The sequence below is a fragment of the Dermochelys coriacea genome, chromosome 1 (assembly GCF_009764565.3).
Source record: "Dermochelys coriacea isolate rDerCor1 chromosome 1, rDerCor1.pri.v4, whole genome shotgun sequence".
Classification (NCBI taxonomy): domain Eukaryota; kingdom Metazoa; phylum Chordata; order Testudines; family Dermochelyidae; genus Dermochelys; species Dermochelys coriacea.
In genome coordinates this window covers 263,587,134-263,605,620 of record NC_050068.2, presented here as the reverse complement: position 1 = coordinate 263,605,620, position 18,487 = coordinate 263,587,134, and the positions used below count along the sequence as shown (strand labels likewise).

Genomic DNA, 18,487 nt, shown 5'->3' with positions numbered 1-18,487 from the left:
GACTTCACAGCACAGGGGAAATGGAGTCCCCAGGAAGTATTCCTCTCCACATCAGTAATCTCAGACTCCGGGCAATTCTCTATGCTTGCCATCGCTTCTTACTTAACACCAGCAGCCACTGTATCAGAGTGATGCCACTCTGTTGTCTAGCAGAGTTGTACTTCAGGGCATTGTGGTTGAGAAGGAACTGGAGTGGCGGCAGGTCTACTCCCTATATCCCTTCAGGCCGGAGCATGAGGATGTGTAGGGGGAAAGCGTGGACTTACAGAGGCTGCTAACTAATATCTCTGGTCAAGTGTGCATGAGTTCACGCACATCCTAATGTGGAGCACCCATAGGGACAAATGCCTTGAAGAATTCAAGTTACTATGCAGGTAAATAACCACTGTTTGTGGCCCTTTTCTGTAATACCCGTACCTAGGATTTTATAACAATACGTTGTTCTTCAAAACTGAGTGCCCAGTTCCATCATGAGAAGTCAATTAGTCTCCCTTCCTTCTGCCATTTATCCCTCATACCCAAAGAAAAGGGGTGGTGTTCCTTTTAGGACCATAAAATTCTAATTCCACCAACTCAAGATGCTAGGCTGTTTTGAATCCTTCTTTGTGCTCTAATAAGGCCCAAAAAGTGGCAAAAGGCCTCTAGATCTGACTTGACTTAAAATGGATTTGACTTTGTATGAAAAGTTTATAAATGCTGAGGGATTCTCTTGTCCCCTAGGGGTCAAATCTTTTAAACTAAAATGGTGTTAAACTTTTGGGTGGGGCGGGAGTCTGCCTCTGCCAAATAGATTTGTCAGGTAGCATTCTGACCCTTGTACACAATTGTACACATTGCTAGGGTACAGACATGGGTACTTGCTTGGTCTCAGCATTGGTGCATTTTTGAGTGTTACTGTCTGAAGCCATAGATCCTAGTTCTTTTCCCTACTGTGTGGATACTACGTATTGACAGACAAAGCCCATTGATCATATTGGTGGATTATCCAAAGAAGAAAACACGTTTTTTCTTCCTTCCTGTAAACTGAATTTTTAAAACTTTTTGTTCATTTTTGGTTGCATTTCTTTGCAGGCGTGGATATGGTGGAATTTGGATTAGTATGATGAGCCATAACTGCTTCCAGAGGGGTTAGACTTAAAATCTTTTAGAAAACGTAAAAAGAAAGACAAGGTGCTTATAGATGCATCTGGAACTGTTTCACACAAACAGTAATACCATCTAACTCTCAGCGCTTTTCATCAGTAAATCTGAAAGGAAGTTGTAGCTGAAAAGGAGGTACAAAAATTCTTTCTCTTTTCTCTCTGCCTCCTGCAGTTAACATTTTCAGATCATAGGTGAGATCGTCAAGTGCTATGGGCTTCAGTGCAATCAATGGGCAGATGACAACAAACCCTATGTCCTTCTAATCAGGATAAGCTGATGCTATCTTCCAGCTGCTTCATCCAAGAAATACATTTCTGGAAGAACAAAAATGGGTTCAAGCTCTACCTAAATGAAATGGTGGTGATATTAATAGGAAAGTGGAACTAACTGGCAGAAACCCTGGAAGCACTTTACTGAGAGCATCTGCCCCTCCATTTGTCAGGATGATACCTTCTTCAAGTCCTACTGAACACACTGCTTGCTCCTAGACACACAAATAGTGGTAGTGGCCAGAAATATGTTGCAACCCTTCCTCTCCGATATGATCCTAGCCATGGTCATGTCTAGGGCGGACTTCTACAGTGCTTTCTAAGGAAGAAAGTGACACACAGACTTTCAACTAGCACAACACACACAACCTATCACCTAGGACAAGCAAGTCAATGAGAGCATATCACACCAATGGGCCACTGGCTCCCCGTCTGGATCACTTTCAAGAGCCTGACTTTCAAAACATGCAGGGTATTAGGAGCTAGCTAATTTCTGCTATCCTCAAAGATCACATTTATCACTAGGGTCAATACAATTTACAGTTCCTAGTGCAGAATAAAAGGGGCATTCTCATTGCTGGGTCCCTTGTTATGGAATTTCCTATTCTTGGAGATCAAGCTGAGCTGGAATGTTGACATGTTTTAGAGAACAATCCAAGCTGTTTTTACTCAAGCCTTCCTTCACTAAAGAAGGCTTCTAAATCATCCAGCGACATTTCCTTCATAATACATCATTCAAAAAATTTCAGAAATTTAATATGTTCTAAGGAGGAGCACAGAGTATTGCACTAATCAGACTGCAATAATGCTGGATTCATTGTATTATAGGGCCTAGATATAGTGATTGGCACATTAAAAATTTCTTTAGAGATGCATGTTCTCTTCTTGCTCCTGGACTTTCTCTCTGGCCACAATATTTGTAAAATATATCTATTGACTTTTTACATCAAATATGGAGACTCCTATTCAGGCAGTTATTCTAAACAAGCCCCCAGGTAGTGTAATGCATATTGATCTAAATTCTGTGGCAAGGTCCTCCAGTTTACTAGTAAGAGCAGCACTCAATGCTAGTATAATATTAATATATTCAATCATAACATAAGAATGGCCATACTGGGCAGACCAAAGGTCCAATTTAGCCCAGTATCCTGTCTTCTGAAAGTGGCAATGCCAGGTGCCCCAGAGGGAATGAAGAGAACAGGTAATCTTCAAGTGGTCCATCCCCTGTAGCCCATTCCCAGCTTCTGGCAAACAGAAGTTAGGGACACCATCCCTGCCCATCCTGGCTAATAGCCATTGATGGATGCTAATAGCCATTGTTAGACAATTTAATAACCTGCAGTTTTATTTTAAATAATTATAAAATGTACACTACAAAGCTAAAATCAATGCTCCACTCCTGAACAATTTTGAAGCCCTGAATGGCAGCCTCCTTGCTCTATATGTATTGGATCTCTCTCATGGCCTAACCTAATCCTCCTGCTTGACCACATTTTCTTAGGGATTTCTCAGTAATTGTGGGCATAGGAGAAAAGGAGTAAGAAGCCATGTAAGTTTCCACCTACCTTCTAGAATCCTCAAAACACAGCCTTTTTTCTGCTATCTTCACCATGCTCAACCAACATTTCACCTGCCGCTTCTGAGTGTCTGTGTATTATTCACAGCTTTCCCTACAAGAGGGGAGTTCATTTGTATATACTTCTGCAACTACTACTGCTCTAAAAGGACAAGAGGGAGATTCTTTTGGTTTAAGAACACAGGCACTGAACCTCCACAACAAGTGTCCATATAGAACTCCTTCCAGAAGTTTTTGAGTGTGTTTTTTATTTCACTTGACCAGCATAATGAGAAGAATGCAGGAATTTTTAAGTTGTTCCTTTAAAACACTGTGCCTAGTAATCAGTGTTATTGAACAAGTGTCACTGACCCAGTCCATTCACCACCTAAGATGGCTGTAACAAATGCCTTCCCTTCTTGGAGATCTTCAAGATCAAGTCCTCCAACAAATGCTCATTACAAGAGGAGTTACCCCTGCTCGGCCTCCATGCAAAGGGGTTAATGCTATTTCTCCATCAAGGAGTACCATTTCCTGAAAATCTGGAACATCTGCCCCTAATCTTCCTCGGCCAATTCTACACTTACTAACCTGGTGGGCAAAACCAGAATCTTTATGAAGAACATATAGTTCTCACATCCAGATGGAATAGTCCTCACAATAGACTTCAGTTTGATGGGCTTTGGGTTTCACCTTGTCATTTACTTAGTTCACAGTATGTACAGGTTTGGGAGCACAGCTACTCTTTTTATATGTGAAATATGAGAGTAAGGAGAGTCTTGCCTGATATAAAACACTTACCTTGGTGTAGGACTGGGCGGGAAAGTAATTCTGATCAAATCAGACAACTCAATTAGGGTAGTCCTCCTCAGCAATCAGTATGATAATATAACATGATACATCTATTGCATAGTTCTGGGCAGAACAGCATCCATGGAATCTAGCACCATTTCATATCACTGGATGAAGTATGGGACAAACATCTGGTGGAAAACCGAAGCTGGTAAAACAGTCACACAGAAAATTTGGCCTTTCATTCAGAAACCTTGTAAATGTTGAGCAACCATTGAGGAATACCAGATTAATACTAGAATTCACCTACGCCTCTAGTACACCCCCAGAATTTTCCAAACTTGAGTCTAAAGGTAGAACTCCTATGCCTTATTTAGGCACCTAAGTAAGAGGCCAGATTTTCCAGGGGGTTAAACACCTGCAGCTAAGTATTAATATAGGTACTAGTCCTGTCAAGCGACTAATCAGTAATAGAATGCCATTTATTTAAATATTTTTGGATGTTTTCTACATTTTCAAATATATTTATTTCAATTACAGCACAGAATACAAAGTGTACAGTGCTCACTTTATATTTATTTTTTATTACAAGTATTTGCACTGTAAAAAGACAAAAGAAATAGTATTTTTCAATTCATGTAATACAAGTACTGTAATGCAATCTCTTTATCATGAAAGTTGAAATGTAGAATTATGTACCAAAAATACTGCATTCAAAAATAAAACAATGTAAAATTTTAGAGCTTGCAAGTCCACTCAGTCCTACTTTTTGTTCAGCCAATCACTCAAACAAGTTTTACATTTACAGGAGATAATGCTGCCTGCTTCTTGTTTACAGTGTCACTTGAAAGTGAGAACAGGTGTTCTCATGGCACTGTTGTAGCCGGCGTCGCAAGATATTTATGTGCTAGATGTGCATGCTTCAACCACCATTCCAGGGGACGTGCATCCATGTTGATGACAGGTTCTGCTCGAAAACCATCCAAAAACAGTGCGGACCGATATATGTTCATTTTCGTTATCTGAGTCAGAAGCCACCAGCAGAAGGTTGATTTTTCTTTTTTGGTGGTTCAGGTTCTGTAGTTTCCACAGCAGAGTGTTGCTCTTTTAAGACTTCTGAAAGCATGCTCCCTACCTCATCCCTCTCGGATTTTGGAAGGCACTTCAGATTCTTAAATCTTGAGTCAAGTGTTGTAACTATCTTAAGAGGTTTCAGAGTAGCAGCCGTGTTAGTCTGTATTCTCAAAAAAGAAAAGGAGTACTTGTGACACCTTAGAGACTAACAAATTTATTTGAGCATAAGCTTTCGTGAGCTACAGCTCACTTCATCGGATGCTTATGCTCAAATAAATTTGTTAGTCCCTAAGGTGCCACAAATACTCCTTTTCTTTTTAACTATCTTAAGAAATCTCACATTGGTACCTTCTTTGCATTTTGTGAAATCTGCAGTGAAAGTATTCTTAAAATTAACATGTGCTGGATCATCATCCAAGACCGTTATAACATGAAATATATGGCAGAATATGGGTAAAACAAAGCAGGGGATGTACAATTCTCCCCGAAGGATTTCAGTCACAAATTTAATTAACGCATTTTTTTTTTTAACAAGCGTCATCAGCATGAAAGCATGTCCTCTGGAATGGTGGCTGAAGCATGAAGGGGGATACGAATGTTTAGCATATCTGGCACATAAATACCTTGCAATGCTGGCTGCAAAAATGCCATGCAAATGCCTGTTCTCACTTTCTGGTGACACTGTAAATAAGAAGAGGGCACATTATCTCCTGTAAATGTAAACAAACTTGTTTTTCTTAGTGATTGGCTGAACAAGAAGTCGGACTGATTGGACTTGTAGCCTCTGAAGTTTTACATTGTTTTGTTTTTGAGTGCAGTTATGTAACAACAACAAAAAATCTACATTTGTAAATTGTACTTTCAAGACAGAGATTGCACTACAGTACTTGTATGAGGTGAATTGAAAATTTTTTTTTTTACAGTGCAAATATTTGTAATCAAAATATACACTTTGATTTCAATTACAACACAGAATACAAGATATATATGAAAATATAGAAAAAATCCAAAATATTTAATAAATTTCAATTGGTAGTCTCTTGTTTAAAAGCACAATTAAAACTGCGATTAATTGCGGTTAATTTTTTTGAGTTAATCATATGATTTAACTGAGATTAATTGACAGCCCTAGTAGGTATCTAATTTTTAAGCATCCAAATTGGAAAGTTTGGGCAAGAGTGCTGCAACTGTTTAATTTAGAGGCCATATATATGGATGTGAATTAGCCATCATGGTGGTGCCTTCCCTCTGGTACCTTCCTAATTCTCATGGTGGTTAGGAAAACAAGTAAAGACAATGACCAGATCATCTTGGTGGCAGAAGACTGAAACTACAGGGCCTGGAACACCACTCTGGTTTGGTACTTTTACATAGTAGTAGAGAGACACCTTAGAAATGGATGGATGATTTTTGGGATAGGCATTCCTTCCCAAAATATTAAAACTTTTATCCCTGGGTTAAATTTTTGATCCAGACTTAAAATGTTCTCTGAATCAATGGTTGTTGAACAGAGAAAGAGAGTTGACGCCGCTAGCAATGGAAATCATGGGGAAACCTTCCACAAGGGAAGGTGATTGTGTGCCTCCTCACCATACTACAGAATCTGGTCAAAATTGGTACAAAATAAATGGATCATATTAATCAATCTACAATGGCTAACTAATTTGATTTCCTTCAGAAAGGATTGCACAAGTGTCTTGCCCTGTTGTCTGCAGTTCAGGGAAAGACTAGTGAATTATTCTAGTTTCCTTGAGACAGGCTTTCCTTGTCTCCAGATTTCACAAAGCCGTTCTTCTTCAGAAGCTAACTTGCAAATCCATCACTCCTCCCTAGAGTATTTTAATGTACTAATCTCAGCTTTCCTAAGAGACTTCTTACCCTTGAAGTAGCATACTGGGGGCCATGATCTGTGGGCATGCTGTAATAAGCCATGTTTGATTTTAAATAACAACAAAATGTCTCTGAATAGCTCCCTTTTCTTTCAAAGGTATTCAGCTCTGACTACCTTAAACAGGAAGGATTTCCCATTTTTTGCTCCAACCTCAAAGGCCCAACAGAAAGAAGATGGCACACTCTTGGCAGACGTATACCTGTACAATTCTATTAGTTCAGGACAACAAAGTGAAAAGACTCTTTCCAAAAAGGATAAACCACTTTTAAAGTGAACTGTTCCTACGAGGATTAGATCTTATATCACCACAATCTACTAGCTAGCCAAAGATTCTTGTCTTGATAGTATTTAAACCCACTTTTGAAGAGAGTGGCTGATTTCTTGAAAGAAACCTATACTATGTTCTCCTTGCATGTTCTTTCCAGCCTTCAAACTGGACTCTTTCATCTTCTTGGATGAAAATTTGGTAGCTATGTTCTGAGGCACATCATTTAGTAGTTCTTCCATGGAACCTGCTACAGTGTGCCCCAGTACCACTCTATTTGGTCATCTGTCACCAGTCTGTTGCAAGTGGACCCAATTGCTGGATCCCACATGCTTCCAGATCAACTGAGTAGAGTCCAGTCACTATTTCTAGCTATGGGTTTTAGGAAGGACTCCTGGGCTCAGACCTCCTGTCCAAGTCCCTTTTTTGGGACATGTGGTACCGCTGTCCTAAACCCGTGAAAACAGTGTCTGAGACATTTTGAGACACACCTCACCCCCAGTCGCTTACACATGCTCTTGTAGAGTTCCACTTAGATTATGAGCACCCTGAGCATCTAGTTTAACCCCTTCAAGAACAGTGAGGCAAGAAGTGCACTAAATGCCCCAGTAACAACTATGTGGGTGAAATGAAACAATCTCTATACTCAAACTCTCACAGAAGAATGATAAAAGACAAACACGCTATATTGACTGTGGGTGAATACTTTTCACAAAGGGATCACTCTGTATCTGACCTCAGCCCTCATCCTCAAAGGAAACCTTCACTACACCTTCAACAGATGAGCCTGTGAGCTTAAATTCATAACTTTGCTAGACACTAAAAATCATGGACTGAAAAGGGATTTACAACTTATTACAACAATCTATAAACTACTAATCCGAGCTCCACACTTGTTTTTTAATATTTTCATTTTCACACTGATTACATTTCCCAGATCTGAAGAAGAGTTCTGTGTGAAGCTCAAAAGCTTGTCTCTATCACCAGTAGAAGTTGGTCTGATAAAAGATGTTGCCTCAACCACCTTCTTTCTCTTATTAATTTAGGAATATTAAAGGTGAGGAAAAAAACTTCTCCACCTTATGGCTTCCAACATAATCTAAATATAGATTTATTTACAAAAAGCAATATAAAAATATGAATACTTTATTAGTGAAGAACTAAAGCTTTTGTGTACTTCTTTCATGCACATGAAAAATGCAAAGTGACATTTGGTAGGCAGCCATTTGAACATCACTTTAACTGAAACACTTTATTTCTTCATTAGTTTAAAGACAACTTTCAGAAAGTCAAGTGATTTTTCAAGCTGTTTAAACAGAGAAGTTACTTTGTAAAGGCTTTTACTACTTTGTACTATAGTTATTTTGACTCCCCCACACACCATGCACACCTCTTTTCCTTTCTCAAATGGCTTTGTGCAAGTGTGCATAGGAATCCCAAGGCTCATCAGCCAAAACAAGACTCACTGGAAAGAGACTGGAATTATTTTATCAATGAATTTAAAAAAAATAAAATTTGGTCATCTTTTGTGTTTGCAGAAGAGACGGAAGAGGAGGAAAAAGAAAGCACGGAACAGGATAAAGAGAGAGAAAAGGAAGAGCACAAAGAAGAAGAGAGACATCCAGAGAGAAGTATGTACAATAGAGGTGTTCAGTCTTATTGACAGGAAGAATGAAAGAATATCAGTGTAATGTTGCTCTAGAATTAAATTCTCAGGTTCAGCCTTTGTTTCAGTACTTTAATGTGAGACGGATGTGTTTATCCAATTGAGAAATTTTTACATAATATATTTTTAAAAGTTGCAGGTTGAAGTGCATGCATGCTATTGAATTACTGTTAATCGCATGAATGTTCCTAGTAAACTACTGTCTATGATAGTCCAGGGACAATGCTCATTCCACTCAGAGGTTTTCTTTTGAGTTAGATTTCTACCAAACTTGCAGATACTTTCTGAGGGGCACCTCAGAGATGGAACTTTAGCATGAATGAAAATTCACAGGGAGAAAATTTGAAAGTTGAAACTCTCCAGTAATCAATATCTCCTTTAAAAATACTCTTTATTCTAAAGATACTTGCACTATAATAGCATCTTAAATTAAAAGAATCAGACTTTTCTAAACATAGGTAAGTAGTTTAGGTGGTGGTGCAAATTTTAAAAAATTTAAAAAGTTAGCTGTACAGTAGTTGAAAACCATGAATGTAGAGATATCTGCAAGATTTGAGTTAGAACTCATAGCATGTATGCAATAAAAAGTAGAGATGGAAAAGAGCTGTCAGGTATACAAGTCCATCTCTCTAAACCAATATTAAACTTAATTTTTAATTTGTTTAATTTTACCCCCTTACTCCCAGTTTTCTCCTTTTGTACCAAGCTCCCTTTTTCTCTCTGTGTTTATGCTTACAATAGCCTCCATTCATTGTAGCTTAGTCAGGCTATGGTATGTATACCTAGGTCACTATAGCATGTTGTGGCAGGAGAGGGGGAGGGGAATCCTTCCCTGCCCCACCCTATATGTCAGTACAGGGAATTACTGCCCTGTATATCTCTCTAGGGTACAAACATGAGGGAAGGCCCATTTTAAAGAAGGTAAGTGAGAAGGAAAGAATGTTACTAGAATGGTCATGCATTTTGGGGGAGCAATTTGGCAGGCTCTGTGGGCCCAAGATGGCCATGCACATTTTCATTACCTCATTTAAATTTACACCGTATGTCTCTTTAAAGTGCTATAGGTTAAATGGGTGGTGGTGGTGGTTCTTCGGTGCATTGAATCAAAGTTCCATATTGAAGTCACAGTGTAAGGGGTTTCTGGTTTATGGAAAAAGATACATTTAATATCTGAGATTTTTCCCAAGATTCTGTCATCCTTTGAATGAGTGATTGGACTTGAAAGAAAGGAAGCTACTGATAGCTGTAGGATTCCTTTGGTTGCTGCTGCTGCTGCTGTTAAAAGATTCCTCAGCAGTCCCTGCCATGTGCTTCCAGGTGAAGTGTCAAGAAGGAAGCGTTCCAAATCAGAGGATATGGACAATGTACATTCCAAACGTCGTCGGTACATGGGAGAAGAGTATGAAGCAGAACTCCAAGTAAAAATTACAGCCAGAGGGGATATTAACCAGAAGCTGCAAAAGGTATACTAGATCTTGCTGCAGAATGGAGGTGTCAGAAATATTTTTAGATGGAACCCACAGCTCTTCTATTGTAGATCTTTCACTTTGCGTTCTAGCGTCTCTTTTCTTTGGACATAATTTCCATATTAACCTACAAATTACAAAAACCAGTCCACTGACTGTATTTTCATTTTAAATTGCATAAACTCCTGCTTTTATTATTAGATGTTTTGTGGACATCCAAAATACTTGGATGAATAAGAAAAGAAACTATTGTGCAGGATGAATCCTTTATTATTTTAATGTAATAGTAAATGATCATATTTCACTTATGGGAAGTCATGACCTAAATTGCAAGGGAAGATGTACTTTATTGGGAATCAGGAGATCGCGAATTCTAGACTCACTATGTTTTCCAGCTAGTTTTAATAATTCTGTGCCCTTCACAGTCCTTATTATTGATCAAGACCTCCCAGGTTACTTAAACTGGGAATAGAACATAAATTTCTATTATGGCAAAGCTAAGTTTCGGCTACAGTGTCACACTACCTCTGAGTCTGCCAGATGTTTGTGCTTGTCTGTGTTGTCTGAAAAATGGGTCTACATCTGCATATATAAACCACTGTTATAGTGTGTTATGCTTCATCCTCTCTCATGGCTGGTCCACTGAGGATAGTGGCTGCCTAGTGGTATTAGCTCATGTAGGTTGGTCTTTTAGCTTAAGTATTAAAAGCCTTGTGGCTGAAGATTTGGGGATTAAATCCTGCTGCTGCATAATGGAGGGAGGGGCAGGGTTGTTGCAGTTGCACATCATAGAACTTATTTTAGCTTTCTTTGCTTTCAGATACTAGGTGATGAAAAACATAGGAAAAAAACCTGCGGTAATTCGATATTCAGTGCAGTTTTAGGTTGGGTGCAGCAAATAAAATGAGGTACACATTGAACGATAAGAAATATTGAACAGCTGCATCATTCCTCGAGCACTGTCCAACCTATGCATTGAGTGGGGAACATATCCTGTGGAAAAAATAGTATTGATCATGTAATTAAAGAGTGTGTTACAAGGGAAAATAGGGTGAATTAAGATTTCATGGACAAATCTTAAATTTGGCATTTCCTAACTTTCAGGTACTTGACTTTACAACCTAAGTAACAATCTTGTGTTGGTTTTTGTATGTAATCACTATATAAAATGCAAAATCTGGAGAATGTTCTCCATCAAATTATAACTATTCTCAAGCAGGTCAAATTTTGGGTCCAGTATAACTAGGCAATATCTTTTTAATGTATAATTGTTGGTGATGCTCACCTCTTTCAGTCTGAAATCATTCCATGCTGAGGTTGGCTTATAAGTATTATAAAAGATTCTAATGTTTTACTGAGAAATTTTGCTGATTTTGTTGCTCCCACTATCTAGCTGTAGTTTAAGTATGACTTGCAGGAAGATGAGAACGTTTGTATCCTATTGCTGCTTTGTGAAGTACAGAGAATATCTCAAGGATTTAAAAAACAAAATTCAGCATATTTTTAACCTTAAAACCCCCAAGAATATATAGTATTGTCTCCTGCTTTTTGTTGGAGAATTGGAGGGGGAGGAAGAAGAGTGAGAGCTATCTCATTTGGAGCTGTTTTTGAAAATGTGTTCAAAAGTGTACTGAACTGTTTCCAAATACTGTTTGGCCAATCAGTGTGAATGAGTGTCAAATCTAATTTCAAATAGGGATTTAAAATGTTTTCTACATTTTCCTACACCAATGGTACTGTCATGCTCCAGCAAAGAGACTCTGACCAGACTGACTCCACAGGTATGGAAGGACAGGAGTCTTCCACATGTTGCCTGGCTGAAGCATACATAGGCTAGGAATTTTTTTTTAGAAAAAATTGTGCAGACATCTTCAAAATTCGTCTGTGTTGGGAACCAAACTACATTTGGAAAAAGTTCAGTAGCAATTATGTTTGAAATGCTTTTTAGACCAGAGCCATATGTAAAATACATTTTAAATTTAGACTGGTCATAAGAGAACACCTTCACTAATGAACCATTTAAATGGGATTAATGTTTGTTTTTGTCTAAGCAGCCTTAAGGCTGTCCTTCTCTGCAAAGAAGAATTCAGCCTGCATGATATTTTGAAAATCTTGCTGTAACTTTTGCTTGTATCATTAGTTGATTCTGTAGCATAAGTGGGGATCCATGAACCTATATTTTAGAAGGAAGGCTTGTGTACATGCTCCATGCAGAAATGGTGTTTGCTGCAACTTTACTGATATAGTAGATAGTAAAATGAAATTAAAACCTTTAGAAAAAATAATAAATTATTTGTGGATTTTAAGAAAGTTTTGCTCCTTTTACAGTTGTGTGATTGGAGAAACATCCTAGTGTTGGAAATGATAGAACTTCTGCACAAAATGTTCTCCAATTTTCTGTCTTTCAGCACTTAGACTTTTAACTGCTTCTTGGAGTGATGGTCCTTCTGTGTATTCCACTCTGGGTGCATATGAGTTCCATGCTCCTGAAACCAGAATATTTTTGCTAGCAGGGTCGACTGGTCCGTGCTTGTGCTCTTCTTCTCCTTGTGCTTGGAACCAAAGACATATGCAGCAGTGCAGACCAAATACCTCTCCAGTTTCTTTCTATTGCCTGAGTTCTGAGATGGAACCCTTCAGGATGGAACCCTCGCAGCATTTGCTACTTTCTTTTTTACCTTTACATACTTGTAAAGAGTCTCTTGTACTCCTTTTAGATAATTTTTTAATGTTTAGCAAGTTAGGACAAGTTCAGGACGGGCGAGGGCATTCCCCCCTCTCGTGGGTGACTAATATACCCAAGATCCCAGGATTCAAGAACTGTTTCCTGCCCCTGGACTTCCTAGTCAGCAATGTTCATCTAAAGTTCCTCTGCTGCTTTGGGCAATCTTATATTTCCTCAAAGTACAGTATATGCTGATCCTTCCCCAGCAGAACTTGCCAAGCCTGTGAGTATATGCTTGGAAAATTTCTTATGGATTCCATTGGAGGGCCCCAGTCTGACTCAGGCTGAACAGTCCCCTAAACAGTTGGCAGAGGCACCGAGGAGCATGCCTCCAAGCATGGTGACCTCTTCCAGGGCTGATAGAAGTAGAACTGAAGACTCCTCCACTGAGGAACATCAGGAGGATAGCGAACATCTTCATAAGAGATGAGAGAAATCCCCCTCCAGGTCTACTTCCAAGAAGATGACCTCTTCCCTGACATTATCCAAGTCAAGTGAGACTTCATATCCTGGTTCAGGAGGCTCAGAAGCACATAAGGGACACAACCTCACATGTCTGAAGAGCAAGAGTGCTCCAAGACCAGCATCATTAGCAGGAGTAGTACCATCTGTTGTACCAACAAAAGAGAAAGCACCGAGTGCCTCCTACCAGGGGAACTGTTGCACTCCGAAGACTGGTCGACTGGCACCAAAGATTCTGACCAGAAAGACTCCACCTATACAGGACGGGAGTCCTCCACACCTCTCCACATCTGGGGGGAGAGATATTAACCCTGAGGATATAGTAGTCATCCTTGGAGTCCCCAATACTTTCAGGTCCAATCCTCACAAGAGAGACCCTAGCACCACCAGTGCAGGGATGGCATGAAAGAGGGAGTAGTTTTTCTGGTACCTTCCACCAGCTGTAGCATCACAAGAGCCACAGTACCATGCATGGAATTGAAACTTTTCCTCTTCAGGTGAATGGGGCCTGAGTGAGAGAGCATCATCACCCCCCACCAAAGTGGGAGATTAGCCAAGACAGAGGATCCAAGATCTCCTGGTCTCCTTTATATTGTTAAGATAGTGTACCCATCTTGGGACCAAGATGGGTACACTATGTCTTCGGGCCTCAATCATCATTGGATCGCTCTTATTACGACCATGGAACCTATACATGTGCTACTGTGAATTGGTATTATCACATCAGGAATCATGACATCACTCTCCTTACAGAGAGGAACTGGAACCCCTCAGGAACTAATGGAGGAGAAGGAAGATCCAGAACAGACAGCTCTGAGGAGACTGTCACCATCATCCCCTAATGATTACAGGCATTTCCTAGGCCTGTTAATAGTGCCCTACCAAATTCATGGTCATGAAAAACGCATCACAGACCATGAAATCTGGTCTCCCCCTGTGGAATCTGGTCTTTTGCATGCTTTTACCCTATACTATACAGATTTCACAGGGAAGTTTAGCATTTCTTATATTGGGGTCCTGACCCAAAAGGTAGTTGCAGGAGGGGTCACAAGGCTATTTTAGGGGGTTTGCAGTATTGACACCCTTAATTCTCTGCTGCCTTCAGAGTTGGGCAGCTGGAGAGCAATGTCTGTTGGCCGACCACCCAGCTCTGAAGGCAGCGCCCCGCCAACAGCAGCGCAGAAGTAAGGGTGGCAATACAGTATCATTCCATCCTTTCTTCTGTGTTGCTGCCTTCAGAGCTGGGCAACCAGAGAGTGGCAGCTGCTGACTGAGGGCCTAGCTTTGTAGGCAGCAGCGGAGAAGTAAGGGTGGCAATACCATACCATACCATGCCATCCTTCTGTGCTGCTGCTGATGGCGGCTCTGCCTTTAGAGCTGGGCTCCTGGTGAGCAGCTGCTGATCTCCAGCTGCCCAGCTCTGAAGGCAATGCCATTGCCATCAGCAGTGCAGAAGTAAGAGTAAGAGTACCACAACCACAATGACCTTGCAACCCCTCACAACTCCTTTTGGAGTCAGGACCCCTACAATTACATCACTGTGAAATTTCAGTTTTAAATAGGCTGAAATAATGAAATTTACGATTTTTAAAATCCTATGACCATGAAATTGACCAAAATGGACCATGAATTTGGTAAGGCCCTACCTATTAAGTAGGGTCTCTGACACATTCCAAATCCCTGTGGAAGAAGTGCAAGAGACATCTCTCAAACTCCTCAACATTCTACAAAGTGCATGGCCTAGCAATGTGGTACTCCCCATTAATGAAGCGATCTTAGAACACACCAACATGGTCTTGCATGCCCCCAGACACATGCTCTCTCTCCACTCCAAAAAGGACAGAAAAGATGTACTTTGTACCAGCCAAGAGAGCAATTTTTTTTTATTTACACAGCTTGTTCTGAACTTCTTAGTGGTCCAAACAGTCATTGAAAGAAGCAGGTAACATCAACCAAAATCCGCCACCTCTGATAATGCAGCTAAACATTTGGACCTATTAGAGAAGAATGCTTGTTTACTATTTAGTCAGCCTGCAGTTCTGTAAAATGTCAAATATGATTGTGTCAATTCCAAGTTGGTGGAATTTACTAAGCTCTCATAGAAGGACAGAATACAGTTCCATGAACTCATTAAGGAAAGCGAATTGATTGCCCGTTGAACCCACTAAGCTTTAGTCAATGTAGCAGACATAGCCTCCTTACTGATGACTACTGTTACCATGCATAAAGCATCATGTCTTCAGTCCTCTGGGTTTCCCAGGAAAGTAGAGGATTTGCCCTACAGGGAACAACCTATTCAGTGAGAAGACAGATGATTCATTGAGGAGCTCAAGGGCAACTCCACCCGCGCCCCTCTTATGGGGGATCTACACTCCAGTGCCAAGGAGGAAATTCCACAGGCAGCAACTGTATAGGCAACAACTGGCATCTCAACCTTTTTATCAGAGAGGCTATGAACCACCGAGAAACAGGGTGCAGCGGAGCAAGTACAAAGTGCTTCTGCCTTCCAACCCCAGCCTCCCACTAAGAAACTTTTTTGATGGGATCTTCAAAAGCGGCAAATTACTCCAGATATCATGTTCTTCTGCCCTAAGTAGTGGCCACCTAGCTCATTTTTCCCAAGTTTGGCAGAGAACAAGAGGCAAATGGGTCCTCAACATCATTCATACCAGCTACAACAGAGTTTCTTTCCCTTCCACCACCAAAACCCCCTTCCCTTCCCTCCTTCAGGAACCACTCTCACTCATGGCGGTTTATTTCAAGAACTAAATTCCATCCTTCATCAAGGAACCATAAAGTTGGTGCCCCCTCAACACTGGGGAAAGGGTTTTTACTTGAAAAAAAAATTTTCATCCCCAAAAAGAAGAGAACATGAAGGCCCATCTTAGATTTCAAACAACTCAGTGTCTTCATCTGTGGATTGAGGTTCAGCATGGTCACCCTGGTTTCAATAATGCACACTTTGTCTGAACAAGTATGACTGATTTGCAGCTTGTGATACAAAAGTTGCCTACATTCTCCCCTCACACAGAAGACCCTTGAGGTTTCGCAGTTGGTCTGAACCACTGTCAGTACAGGGGTGCCCCCCTTCAAGCCTGCAACTGTGCTAAGAGTATCTACAAAGGTACAGTAAGTCATGGCAGCTCACTCCTGGTGCCATAAATCATCAGTTTTCTTCTACCTCAGCGATTGCTTACTGATGACAAAATCTCATCAGGAGTTATGGACAGCAACCTCATGTCTGTCAATCTTCTGTGTTCGTTGGGAATCTATGTAAACACAGAAAAGTTCATTTTAGTTCCCATGCAGCCTGTAGAGTTCACCGTAGCAACACTGGACTCAGTGCCAAACCATACCTTCCACAGGACAGGTTCCAATCCATAAAGGTGGGTGGCCTCTTCATTCCTCTCCCCTCCCCGAAGACTTTAATCATGGGTGTCTCATTGTTAGGGTGGGGCATTTATCTAGAATTCTATACAGTGTAAGGGATGTGGATTCCCCCAGAGTTTAGAATGCACAGGAGCCTCCTAAAACAGCATGCAGTCTGGGAGACCTGTAAGAGATTCCTATGAACCCTGCATGTTGTATTCATAGATTCATAGATATTAAGGTCAAAAGGGAACATTCTGATCATCTAGTCCGACCTCCTGCACAGCGCAGGCCACAGAATCTCACCCACCCACTCCTACGAAAAACCTCACCTATGTCTGAGCTATAAGATGCTCTTTTATTTCCTTCATCAGGATAGCTGATATGCCCCTTCCCTTTTTACCTCCAATTCTGAGGAAGATCGAGCAAGACAGAGTGATAAGCATCGTGATTGCTCCCAGGTGGCCTAGACAATTTGGGTCCCTAGCATTCTTCAGGTGTAAGAATGCCCATACGTCAATATCCAGTCTTTCCCAGACCTGTTGACCCAGGATAGAGGCAAGGTCAAGAATCCCAATCCATTTTCCCTCCACCTGACAGCTCCACACCATCTATTTGGATGGGTATTGAACCTAGAAAGGACATGTTCAGAAGTAGTGCAGGCTATCCTTAACAATAATAGGAAGGAGTGCATGAGAAAGTGCTACACAGCCAAATGGAAAAGATTCTCCGTCTGGTCTCAGGATCACCAGATAATATGGTGGGGATGTCAGAGTTCTTTGGGATTAAGTATCTTCTTTCCTTAGAGACATCAGGTCTTTTCCTTAACTTCCTGCAGATATGCTTAGTAGCTGTTAACTCTTGTCATCCTCCAACTGACAACCACTCCACCTTCACTCACCCTGATACTGTGCAATTTCTGAAAGGTCTGGTCAGAACCTTTACTTCTGTGATGAAGCCTACTCTGTCATAGAACCTCAATCTGGTCCTTTCAGCACTAACAAGGCCTCCATTGGAACCTCTGGCCTCATACGCTTTATCCCACCTATCTGATGTATGAAGGTTGCCTTCCTGGTTGCAATCACCTCAACTAGAAGAATAGGTGAACTGGGCACCCTTATGGCTGATCTATCGTACACAATCTTCCATAAGGACAAAAAGAAACGGACTTGTGGCACCTTAGAGACTAACAAATTTATTTGAGCATAAGCTTTTGTGAGCTACAGCTCACTTCATCGGATGCATTCGGTGGAAAATACAGGGGGGAGATTTACACACACACACAGAGAGAGAGAGAGAGAGAACATGAAACAATGGGTTTTATCATACACGCTGTAAGGAGAGTGATCACTTGAGATGAGCCATCACCAGCAGGAGCGGGGGGAGGGAAGGAGGAAAACCTTTCATGGTGACAAGCAAGGTGGGCCATTTCCAGCAGTTAACAAGAACGTCTGAGGAACAATGGGGGTGGTGTGGGGGAGGAGAAATAACATGGGAAATAGTTTTACTTTGTGTAATGACTCATCCACTCCCAGTCTCTATTCAAGCCTAAGTTAATTGTATCCAGTTTGCAAATTAATTCCAATTCAGCAGTCTCTCGCTGGAGTCTGTTTTTGAAGTTTTTTTTATTGAAGGATAGCCACTCTGTAATCGAGTGACCAGAGAGATTGAAGAGTTCTCCAGCTGGTTTTTGAATGTTATAATTCTTGATGTCTGATTTGTGTCCATTTATTCTTTTACGTAGAGACTGTCCAGTTTGACCAGTGTACATGGCAGAGGGGCATTGCTGGCACGTGATGGCATATGTCAC

The 18,487-nt window shown here is 40.7% G+C and overlaps 1 protein-coding gene across 11 annotated transcripts in view; it reads left to right on the top strand.

Annotated features, from left to right (window-relative positions):
• LOC119849942 (activating transcription factor 7 interacting protein) overlaps positions 1–18,487 on the top strand; it is a 181,503-nt gene that overhangs the window by 87,718 nt on the left and 75,298 nt on the right. For all 11 annotated transcript variants that reach the window (XM_038387376.2, XM_043502638.1, XM_043502632.1 and 8 more), the window contains 2 exons: positions 8,528–8,620; positions 9,973–10,118. In XM_038387376.2, coding sequence (XP_038243304.1) covers positions 8,528–8,620; positions 9,973–10,118 — 239 coding nt within the window. The remainder of the gene's footprint in view (positions 1–8,527; positions 8,621–9,972; positions 10,119–18,487) is intronic.